This window comes from Pteropus alecto, unplaced genomic scaffold (genome assembly GCF_000325575.1).
Source record: "Pteropus alecto unplaced genomic scaffold, ASM32557v1 scaffold160, whole genome shotgun sequence".
NCBI lineage: Eukaryota > Metazoa > Chordata > Mammalia > Chiroptera > Pteropodidae > Pteropus > Pteropus alecto.
The window spans coordinates 560744-572652 of NW_006429864.1; the positions used below are offsets into that span (position 1 = coordinate 560744).

The following is an 11909-nucleotide window of genomic DNA, read 5'->3' on the forward strand; positions in this document are numbered from 1 at the left end:
GGGGGTGGGCAGGGGAGTCTGGAATCCTGTGTTTCTTGTTTCTCCCAAGCTATGGTGCCGGTCTAGGGAGAACAGCTTGGAGGAGGGGACAGGTCTAGGGAGAACAGCTGGGGGGAGGGGACAGGTCCTTCCACGTGGGTTGGTCTGATGTTTCCTCACGATCACATCCAGGTTAGACCAGTGTGATGCTGGCCCTTCTCGGGCACGGAGACTTTCTCCACTGAAAACCTGCAATGTTCTCCTTTGTTATGAACAAGCGACGTGTGGGGAGATCTCAGAAAAATCTTCTTAAAGCAAACTTCTCTGAAAACTCAACCCTAAACCTGTGTCTATCTCTAATTCCCGGCCTGTAGCATAAAAGTCAGCAAATATCTAACAGAAAAATCCAATTCCAGTGTGTTTATAGAGTTTAAAGGAATGAAGGCTTAAATGGAGTTGCTCAGCCCAGAGAAAATCTTGGGGCTGTGAACTCCTAGGAACCTGTGTCAGGATGGTCGGGAATGATTGCTCAGAGATGCCAGGTGTGGATGGTGAGTCAGAAATAATAAGCAGGAGAGAGGAGTGTGTTCATCAGACTCACCTAGCAGTCTCGCTCCCGCCCCCAGGTAGGTGAGACAGAGGCAAATTAGCAGACATGACAGGCGGCAGAGCTTTGCCTTAATGCAAAACCGCCATCAGGAACGCTTGAGCCCATCAGCAAAAATGCTGGATCATGCAATTTTGCTTCTTTTCACTTTGGGGGGCACTTTTCCTCTTTCCAAATTTCACCTTTTGCCACAAATCAGGCAAGACGGGCAGCCATCAGTGAGGAGGGCATTTTGTTGGTCGGCTGCTTGATTGGTTTGCCAGGAACAGAATCCCACTCATGCTAACACCAAAGAAATAGGGCTTCATGCCAAGACCACAGGAGGAGCTTGGGGAATCCAGGGCCATTCTGTAGCCAACTCCAAGGGCGCATGCCCCAGATTTTGTGACTGGTGCCCCCAGAATGGGGGGGACTGGCCTGAATTCTACAAAGACAGGCCCGGGGAACGTTCCAGAATAAAGGAGTTGGGCCATTAAGCCACCCTGATGCTGTCTACATGGAGGAAGCAGAGTTGTCATGGAAACTGGCAAGTCATGAGAACCAGCTCATCCTCTCTCCCTTCGGATCCTCTCTGCACTTGGGTTCTTATTCTAGACTCTTCCTTTCTCCTCCCCGGAAGTTCAGCTTGCCTCAAGCTTCAGTTGGCATGATGAGATCCCATCTCAGGGACCTGATCCCATTATACTGGCTCCTTCCTGAGTCCTGATTGCAAAATCCGGGGAGACAGAAATCGATTGGACTTTTTGGCCCCATGTCTGGTCCAATTAGTCAAGCCAGGGGCTTCGTGGAGAGTAGGACCACCCCTCCCCCTGGCAGGGCTGTGGTCAGTTAAGGAAGCTGACTATAGGGGAGATGATTTTGTTGCCTCCAATTCCATGAAAATATGTCATGTTTACACACGGAGCCACTACGTCATGGCTGTTGGAGCAGATCTGAGTTCCAGGCCAGTGGTTTTCACCTGGGGAGATTCTGACCCCCAGGGATGTCTGGAGATATTGTGATTGTCATAACTCAGGAAGGGGGTGCTAATGACATCTAATGAGTGGAGACCAGAGATGCCTCTTACCACCCTGCAGTGCACAGGACACCCTGCCCCACCCCACACACAGAGAATGATGGAGCCCCAAATGTCAGTAGTGCTGAGTGTGAGAAAGTCTGCCTGATCCTGACAAACTCTGTCTGTGCCCCCTCCTCTGATTGGATACCCACCTTGTCATTCATCAGAAAATTCTAAGTAAGCAAGTATTCCGTATATGTAAAAAAATGTGGTCAGTGTCTTCATCAAAATGAGGACTTTGCTCAACATCAGAGAATTCAAAAAAACCACACGAGGAGTTTCTACCCTGTGAAGCTCAAACAGAAGCCAGCCCACCTCTCTCCTCTGCTCTGAAATGAACTCTGATGTTCTCCAGTGCAGGCAAATCTGCAGTTTTTACAGTGTCATACTCACAAGTGTTAAAAAGTCCATTCCAGTCCAGCACCAAAATTTCAGTGACTCATCCTTTTTAAAGCCACTCCCTTTCTCTCTACCTCAGCCCTTTCTCAGGCCAGGAAACATGGGGTGGGCTGGGTGGGCACAGCTGGTTTCTGCATTATTTTCCTAAGCTACCTCTTCTCTCCCTCTCTATGCCGCCTGAGTTGTCTGAGGTTGGGGAAGGAGTTGTCCGTGGTTCTGTAGCTGCATGTGTGCAGAAGGAAGGGTCTTCCATGATGGGTATAGCTAGAACTGGGCGTTGGTTCTTGCTGGGCATGGGCACTGTCCAGATCCTCAGGGTAAACCCTTTGGTGACATGCAGGACACTGTGCAGCTGACTGCATCTCTCCCTCCCTCTGTGTCTGCATCTTTCAAATGCAGGAGACCCAGGTGTGTTCCCCTTTCTTCCTCCCCACAGGTATGGGCTCTCAGAGGCTGAGCTGAAGGACGTCCTGTCCTTGGATGACGATGTCCTGCAGGCTGTGTACCAGGACTGGACCCCGCCCAGCAAGGAACTGCTGCGTTTTCCGCCCCTGCTGTGGGTGAGGCTTCGTCGAGATCTGGGAAACTGCTTGGCCAGGCGGCCCGTGGATGGCTTCACACTCCTGGCCATCACCCACAGGTAGGTTCAGTGTGGAGGTGACGCTGTCTGGGTGTCTTAGAGCAGGAACTTCCCAATCAGGCTCCTCCTTGTTCCAGATCCTTCTTCTCTCCTCATTCCCAAGGAATCAAATCTGCTTAGCACAGCACTCAAGAGTCTCCATGCACTGATTCTAACACGACTAACTTTTTTTTTCAAATGGAGGAGAAATTCACATAACATAAAGTTCATTTTAAAGAGTACCATTCAGTAGCATTTAGTACACTCACAATGTGCAACCATCACCTCTAAGTAGTTCAGAACATTTTCATCCCCCCAAAGGAGACCCCGTCCCATGAGCAGTCACTCTCCCTCCCCCTTCCCCAGCCCCTGATACCCACTAATCTGCTTTCTGTGACTATGGATCTGCCTGTTCTGGACATTTCATATGAATGGAGTCATATAATGTGTGGCCTTTTGTGTTTGGCTTCTCTCAGCATCATGTTTTCAAGGTTCATCCACATCGTAGCATGTGTCAAAACTTCATTCCTTTTAATGACTAAGTAATATTCCACAGTATGGATGTATCACTATTTATTTATCCATTCATCTGCTGATGGACATTTGGACTCTTCCCACCTTTTGGCGAGTGTGAATAGTGCTGCTATGAACATGCGTGTACAAGTTTTTGTTTTTCAGTTCTTTTTGGTGTATACCCAGGAGTGAATATACACTGTATATAATTCTAGGAGGGGAATTGCTAGATCGACAGCAGCTTCCTTTGTGTTTAAAATGAGCCCAAAGTTTCCTTTTTAAGGTGGATTTATTTAAGAATCGGAAGAAAGATAGGCTGATTTAGAGATAAATGTTAGGTAACAAATAGGAAAGATGGTGTTTCCGTAGTGTAGTGGTTATCACATTCGCCTGACGAATAGGACAGGTGGTTAGCACTTAGCATCAGAAGATGGTTTAAGATGGACCCGCATTTGTGAACTGCCTCCTGGAAGGCCGGTGGCCACCTCTGAGCTCATCTGGTTCTCAAGGCCCATGAGCTCATATCCCCTCTCCACAGACAGCTGGCCGAGGTGGTCCGAGAGCGCTACTTGTCGGGGCCTGAGAAAGCCAAGAGGCATGGAGCCTTGGCTGACTTCTTCTTGGGGGCCTGGAGCCAGGGCACCAAGAAACTCATCACTCTGCCGCTGGTGGGGAAACCCCTGAACCTGGACCGCAAGGTGAGTGGTCCACACCCCTGTTCCCCACCTGCACCCTCCACTCTGTTGTGCAGGCAAGACCGAGGCTGCCTGGCAGGACCACCCAGCTCCTCCCTTCCCACATTTTCACCTAAAACACCCTCCGGATCTCCTCCCCTTCCCTTCCCGGGGTGGGTGATGAGATGTCCTCTCAGCCCAGAGCATCGTTTAGAGGGGGGAGCACAGGAAGACTCACTCCCACACTCCCATCCCCCCAGACCCTGTTCGCACATTTCCTTCCAATCTTTCTTCTTTTATGCTCAGGAGCTCTAAGACTTGATGTCTTTTGCTGGCATGCTGCTCCCCATTTTTTGCCTCTCAAACACATCAAGGCCCAGTTCAAATGCCTCTTCCTTCAGGAAGCCTTCCAGGATTTCCTCCCTCCTCCTGGTTACTTGTTCTTTACTCCGTGCTCCCTTCATTTGGAGGCAGAACTTACAAGTTTTTAAAAACTCTCAGTTTCAGAATCATTTTAGATTCATAAAGAGTTGCAAATGAGGTACAGAGTTCCAATGGACACTTCCATCAGTTTCACCTGATGTTAACATCTTCCATAACTGTAGCACAATGACTGCAACTAGGAAATACACTCGTAAGATTTCTGTTGTCGTTCAAATTTTCTTTTTTCTGATGGACGAGGGAGGCCAGAGGCAGGGCCAGGCCTGATTGTTTCTTGGTGCTGTCCTTCCTCTTCTCCGGTGACTCGCAGATCCTGTCCCTTATGCTCAGAACCCCTACAGGATCAGTCTCATCCTTTTCCTTCCAAGACGTGGTCTGTTCTCCTTCCTGGCCTCCTAGCCTCAGGACCTCCTGCTTCAGTCCATTCTCCCAAGGAATACTTCTGACAATACAATCTGATCGAGTCTTTCCTCTAACACCTCCAATGGCTCCCCAGTGCCCTCAGCCTCCTGTCCAACCTCCCCAGCCTGATATTCATGATCTGCTGCCTACAAACTCCCTAGTCTCATTCCCCACCATGATTGCCCACTTTGCCTTATAATCAAGCCCTTCCAAAACTCATCCTGTTCTCTCCTACCTCTGGGCCTTTGCACATGCTGTTCCCTTGCCCAAGAATCCCATTGTTTTCTGACACTTTTCACCAGACAGACTCCTACTTATCCTCCAAGGTCCCTTAGATTTCCTGAGTCCAACATCCGCCTCCCCCTCAGTCCCCGCCCAACTAGTGGCAGGTATGGGGTGTCTCTGTTTGGAATTGTGTCTCCGTCCCTTCCAGCAATGCATGGTGCCTGGCCTGGCTTGTGTTGGTGGAGTGAATAAATGAGCTCATTTCATAGAGGCCTGGTTGCCAGCCCCTCCTACTCTGCAGGTGGCCCCCCAGCCCCTGTGGTTCTCGGACACAGTTGCAAACCTGAGGAAGCTGAAAGAGTTACCCCATCACCTGCTCCACTCAGGCCGCATCGAGGAGCTGAAGCAGGAGGTGCTGGGTAAGGTACCACCCCCCATCTTGGAGGAGAGCGAGTCCTGCTCCCTTCTTTCCAAGCCTGGGAAGAGAGAAGAGTGAAAGTCAAAATCCTCAGCTCTTCTTAGCATACTGGATCTTACCTGGGGTAATTCTGTAGATCTTGGAGGAGAGCGAGTCCTACTCCCTCTTTCCAAGCCTGGGAAGAGCGAAGGGTGAAAGTCAAAATCCTCAGCTCTGCTTAGCATACTGGATCTTACCTGGGGTAATTCTGTATACCCCACTCTACCCTGGAGACACTTGTCTGAGACATCTGGAATATTTTGGTTGTCATGACTCGGGGAAGAGGTGCTAGTGGCATCAAGTGCAGAGGGTGAGATAGTCAGCCTTAGAATGAGAGAGACCCTGTTGGTCTATCAATATGTCATCTGTCATCTCTATCTCTATTTATCTACCATGTATGTCTGTCTATCAATCGTATTCACCTAATATGTCTGTCTTTCTTTCTGTCTATCTAGCATTTCTTTCTTTCTCTACCCTCTATATCTATCATCTTTATGTCCATCCACCCATCGTTTATCCATGCATCCATGCATCCATGCATCCATCCATCCATCTATCCATCTTTCTACTTGTCTATTATCTATCCATATATCTATCTGTCACTTCTATCTCTACCTACCATCTATGTCTGTCTGTCTGTCTGTCTGTCTGTCTATCTATCTATCTATCTATCTATCTATCTATCTATCTATCATTTCTCTCTCTATCATCTATATCTATCATCTTTATGTCTATCCATCCATCTTTATCTATCTATTCATCCACCTTGCTATCTGTCTATTCATCTATTTGTCTATCTTATCTATCTGTCTGTCCATCTGTCTATTATTTATCCTTGTGATTCTCAACCAGGGGTAATCCTGTCCCCCAGGGGACACTTGGCAATGTGTATGTTTTTGATTACCATGACTTGTGTGGGGGCGGGGAGGGGGCGCGATGCTACTGGCACCTGGTGGGTGGAAACCAGGGATCCTGCTCAACACCCTGCAGTGCACAGGACGGCCCACCGCAGAAAATGATCTGGTCCCAATGCAGCAGTGCTGAGAGTGAGAACTCCTGGGACAGTTGGAGAGATGAGAGCCCACCTCCCAGGATGAACTGGAGGGAGGCATGTGCTCCCCACAGACCCTCTCCTCCCCGCAGGCAGCATGAACTGGATTTCCTGTCGGAGCATCTCCGGGGGCATCGAGAGCCTGTTGGATGACTTCGACCTGTGTGCCCCTCATGTGGACTGTCCTGAGGTGGGCCTGGTTCGAGAAGCCCTCCAGCTGTGCCGCCTGGCCGTGGAGCTCCAAGGCATGGGTGAGTCAGGCTGGCCTGGCCAGAGGTCCTCTCTGCACCGACCATGAGAAGCCCATGCTCCTCACCAAGCTGCCAGCTGGATTTTCATTAACCCACACACCTTTTCTGTCTACACCTGTAGGGTTTCTCCCAGTCCAGCCTCTAGAATTTTGAATTGAATCTGTGAGAGCTTTGGAGTAAAAACTACTAAATCAGTTCCTGTCCCCTTGCCCCATCCCAGCACCTGTTTCTAGAAAGAACCCGAAAGGAGACATTTCAGGCAAAATCATGGAAATGATGTCAATACTTAATATAGCAAGAGAGAAAACATATTTCCACAGATTTTTTTAATTGATGAAATTCAAAATGTAATGATAATAATTGACCATGACTTTTTGGTAACTCAGATCTACTAATGAGAAAGACAAAGGGGAATTTTTGTTCTGGGGACTAACATTTTGCTTAATTGGGGGCTTAAAGTCAGTGTTTCTTGTTATCTTATCAATTGCAAATGTTGATCTGTAAAAGCCGTTCTTCGCTCTCTGGTCAAGTCATTGGGCTTCCCTAGAACTTGAAGAATCTCTGAGTCTTCAGTTGGTAGACTCTGCCAAGGTAGTATTTCGTTTGTTTGTTTCTGTTTTTTAAAGTTGTGGTAAAATACATGTAACATAAAAATTGCCATCTTAACCATTTTTAAGGGCACAGTTCAATGGCATTAAGCACTTTCACACTGTTGTGCAACGATCCCCAACATCCATCTCCAGAGCTTCCTCATCTTCCCCAACTGGAACTCTGTCCCCATTGAACAATAACTCCCCATCCCCCTCCCCCAGACACTGGCACCCACCCTTCTACTTTCCGTCTCCATGAATCTGACTCCACCAGGGATGTCATGTAAGTGGGATCATACAGTATTTGTCCTTTTGTGACTAGCTCATTTCACACAGCATCATGTCCTCAAGGTTTATCCATGTTGTAGTATGTGTCAGAATTTCCTTCCTTTTTAAGGCTGAATAATATTCCACTGTATGGACAGACCACATTTGCTTATTTGTTCACCCATCAATAGACACAAGTTAGGTTGTTTCCACCTTTTGGTTGTTGTGAATAATGCAGCTGTGAACATGGATGTGCAAATATCTTTTCAAGACTCTGCTTTCAATTCTTTTGGGTGTATATCTGGAAGTAGGGTTTCTGAGTCATAAAGTAATTCTATGTTTAACTTTTGGAGGAACTTCCATACTGTTTTCCATAGTAGCTGCACCATTCTGAATTCCCACCAACTGTACCCAAGCATTCCAATTTCTCCACATCCTCACCAACATTTATTTTCTAATTTAAACAGAAAGCATTCTAATGAGTGTAACATGGCCAAGATGGCTTTTATCATACAATTTCTACCTAGTTTTAATCTGAGGGTTGTATGGAGATTTTATGAAGATGCTGAATTCCTATGTCCCTACCATGGCTCCCTTAAAAATCAGCCAAATGCTGCCCCTCCAAGAAGCCTGCCCAATCACTGCTGAAACTGGACACTCCAAGCCCTCCAACCCCTGCATTTTCCATTACTGCACCCTCTTTCCATCTTTCTTAACTCTTAGTTATTATTTTGGCTAGTTTTCTTTTGCGCCATGTGTCTGCCCCACCAGAATGAGCTCCGTGAGTGTAGGGGCATCACCCACTTGCTCTCTGCCAAATTTGCACCCCTACACATAGACCAGTTCTGGCCAAAAGCATGGATTTTGAGCCCCGTTGTGTTGATTCAAATCTGGGCTCTGCTACTTAGTGTGACCTTGCAAGTTCCTTACCCTCCCCACCTCACCTCCGCCTTGCAGTCTTCAGTTTCCTCATTTACAAAATGAGATGCTTATAGACCCTCCTACCTGGGGCCGCCTAGAACTGTATGTAAGTCAGTTCATGCAGAGCCTGTACCCATGGTACCATCGAGGGTCCTGTTACTGTCACATGACATCATCAACTTGTTGATGTGAATGGCCTTGGACAAGCCTCAGCTTCTGTCATCTGCAAATTGTGAAATTGAACTAAAGCGTGGCCAGGGTCCCACTGAAGAGGAAGGTGCTGATGTCCACCATCAGTCATGCCTTTCTCACATATTCATGCTCGTGGGAGTTGCAAACCTCCAAGGGAGTGATTTCTCAGGAAAACGACCTTGGGCACAGTTGCCTGGTTTAAAGGAAGAATTAAAAGCCCAAATCACAGCATGTTCTTTGCAGTATCCTTGATTGACAACCAGTGGCTTCCCCAGCACAGGAGGCATAGAAATGACTATCGCCACCAGAGGGCGCAGTTGGGCTACTGTGCGCTCTCAGGACATTCCAGCACTTCCAGCCCGCTCTTAAAAATGGCCGGATATTCCTGACTTCTCCTATTGCCTCAGGCTCCAGAATGACTCCATGTGGTGCCATTTCGGACTCTGTTTTTATTTAAAAGACTGATATTTTGTTCATCGTGGGTTTTAGGTATATTAATTTTTATTTTAAAAATATTGCATTAAAATAGTATTTATCTTGATGGTTGAGATTTTAGGCACCACCACCTTAAATTTTGCACCAGTGGCCAGTGAGGCACTTGCCCCGGGTCCTAGTTTTGACCCATTTCACCCACCAGCAAGCAGGCACAGGGCATTGCTGTCATTGCCCTAGGTCCCACAGTCAGGATGCGCCAACAGGGACAAAATGAACTATCCGCCTTCAATGTCCCTGATCTTTACTCGACTTTGGAATCAAACTTTTTGGGTCAGATTCCTGCCTCTTACTGTGTGACTTTGTGCAAGTTGCTTAACCTCTCTGTGCCTCAATTTTCCCCTTTATAAACTTGAGATAATGATGATATCTCTGTGAGGTAAGCAGAAAAAGCTGCCTCCTCTCCAAAAAATATATTCACTTCCTAATCCCTGGAATCTGTGACTATCACTTTATACGGCAAAAGGTGTAATTAAGCTAACAATCTTAAAATGGAGAGTTCATGCCAGATTATGTAGGTGGACTCTCAAGTAATCACAAGTATCCTAATGAGAGAGAAACAGAGAGAGATTTGAAACTGAAAAGGAGAAAACGCAGAGACACACAGATGAGAAGGCTGTGTGAAGTGGAGGCAGAAATTGGGATGATGCAGCCACAAGCAAAGGACACCTGGAGCCCTCAGAAGCTGGAAGAAATAAGGAAGGATCCTCCCCTAGAGTCTTCAGAGGGAGCGCAGCCCTACTGCTACCTGGATTTCAGACTTCCTACCTCCAAAACTGGGATAGGATAAAGTTCTGCTGTTTTAAGCCACCAAGTTTATAGCCATTTGTTATAGTAACCACAGGAAACTAATACACTCTGTAACTGTGAAGCGCTGGGAAAATGATCAGTATTTCTCTAGCAGATACTTGTTGGGTATTTTTGAGGGTCTAGGCACTAAGAACACAGCAGTGAATAAGACATCATCCCTCTTCTCAGGAAATTCCAGGTCTAGGATAGTGAGGGTGGCCAGGCCATCTAATAAACAAATGAAGAAATGTAAGATTGCAACTGCAATAAGACCTGAACTTAGGGGCTGTGAGGATTGGAGGGCTGCACTGGAGAATGCTTTTTGCCTAAGTGACCTTCCAGCTAAGAGGAGGATGAGGAGATGATTGGCATGCGAAAGTGAAGGGGGAGGGGGAGGAAGCTTTCCAGGCAGAGGGAACAGCACGGGCAAAGGCACAGAGGCTGGAGACCACCTCGTGCACTTGAAGTAGAGGCAAGTGTGTCTGCAGAACAGAAAAGGAGATAGAAGAGTATGACAGGGGGGCTTGACCAAGAAAGCAGTGCCGCTCCCCTTAACTCGAGGCCCCTTTGTTGCAGAGAAGAGCATCCTGTATACAGAACTCCTGGCCAGACTCCATTTCTTCGCCACTTCACATCCAGCACTTGTGGGACAGCTGTGCCAACAGGCCCAGAGCTGGTTTCTGGTGTGCCCGCATCCTGTGCTGGTGCCCCTTGGAGGATTCCTCCAGCCCCCAGGAGGGCCTCTCCAGGCGACCCTCACTGGCTGTCACAAAGGTGGGTCTCCCCAGCGTAGCAAAAATCCTGTTAGGCCCCCCTCTTTCCTGGGGGCAGCAGATGACAGATGTTTTGGGCTACTCTCTGGGGCTCCCCTCTGCCGGTCGGGAGGCCATGGGTGTCACGAGGGCTGCCCTACTGTCTCACGCTGACTCAGCTCTCCCTGATCCTCAGGGTTATCAGTGTAAATACTGCTAATGAGTCTGGGGCAAGGGGATATCAATTGCCTTTGGGGTCTTGTCTCTAAGAGTTCAGCACCCATCTTACAGAGAGTTTCTGCAATTTACTGGTTGATGCTAGTAAGTCTGGAAGCTAAGGACTGGTACCTGATTGGCCCCCGAGAGGCTGATGAAATGTGTAAAATCTCCCCGGGACACCAGAATGTCAGAGGAACAAGAGGATTTAGTTCTCTTTATTCATTTGTCACCCACCTTTTTATCTATTTATCCTTCTTTCCTTCCATCCATTTGTCTATCTACCTGTCCATCCATCCATCCCTTGCTTTCTTCCACCCATACATTCATCTGTCTGTTCTATCTATCCATCCTTCTATCAGTCATTCATGCATCCATCTATCCATGTATCCAGCTAGCCATCCATCCATCCATCCATCCATCCATCTATCCATCCATCCATCTTTCCATCCATCCATCCATCCGTCCATCCATTTAGCCATCCATCCATCCACCCACCATCCCTTTCTACCTTCTTTCTTTCCTTCCATTCATCCATCCATCAGAGTCTACTGTGGACCAGGCCCTGTGCTAGAGGTAAATCCACTCACTTACCCCTCCACTCATCCTTACACACTCAGCCATTCATCAACTCGCCCACCCATCTGTCAATTGATTAATCCATCTACCCGTCTAATACTTATTCATTCACTCACGCTCTCATCTAACCAGCCATCTATCTGTCCACTTAACCACCAATGCACCTCCATTCATCCATCCATTTCTGCCCACCCACAATCTCTCTCATGAATTGGGAGGCCACTGACTACAATTAGCTTGTGATTTCAATGTCAGTTATTGTGACTCAGGACATTTTTGTGCCACATTGCCTTATAGGGAAAGCTATACTCCCAAGGCACAGTGCTTCCAAAATAGAAATGCTAAGAGACACTAAATACAATGCACGGAGGAATTGATTTAGGGACAGCCACTAGAATGCTGTGTTGAGAAGGATTCTGTGACTGAATCTGGTTTC

General features: G+C 47.6%; 1 protein-coding gene across 1 annotated transcript in view; it reads left to right on the forward strand.

Moving 5' to 3' along the window:
- The window catches only part of NWD1 (NACHT and WD repeat domain containing 1), a 45918-nt gene that overhangs the window by 13166 nt on the left and 20843 nt on the right, over nt 1–11909 (forward strand). Inside the window, exons 5-9 of the mRNA XM_025043718.1 lie at nt 2479–2682; nt 3713–3872; nt 5218–5335; nt 6517–6675; nt 10503–10700. Of these exons, the coding sequence (XP_024899486.1) occupies nt 2479–2682; nt 3713–3872; nt 5218–5335; nt 6517–6675; nt 10503–10700 (839 nt within the window). The remainder of the gene's footprint in view (nt 1–2478; nt 2683–3712; nt 3873–5217; nt 5336–6516; nt 6676–10502; nt 10701–11909) is intronic.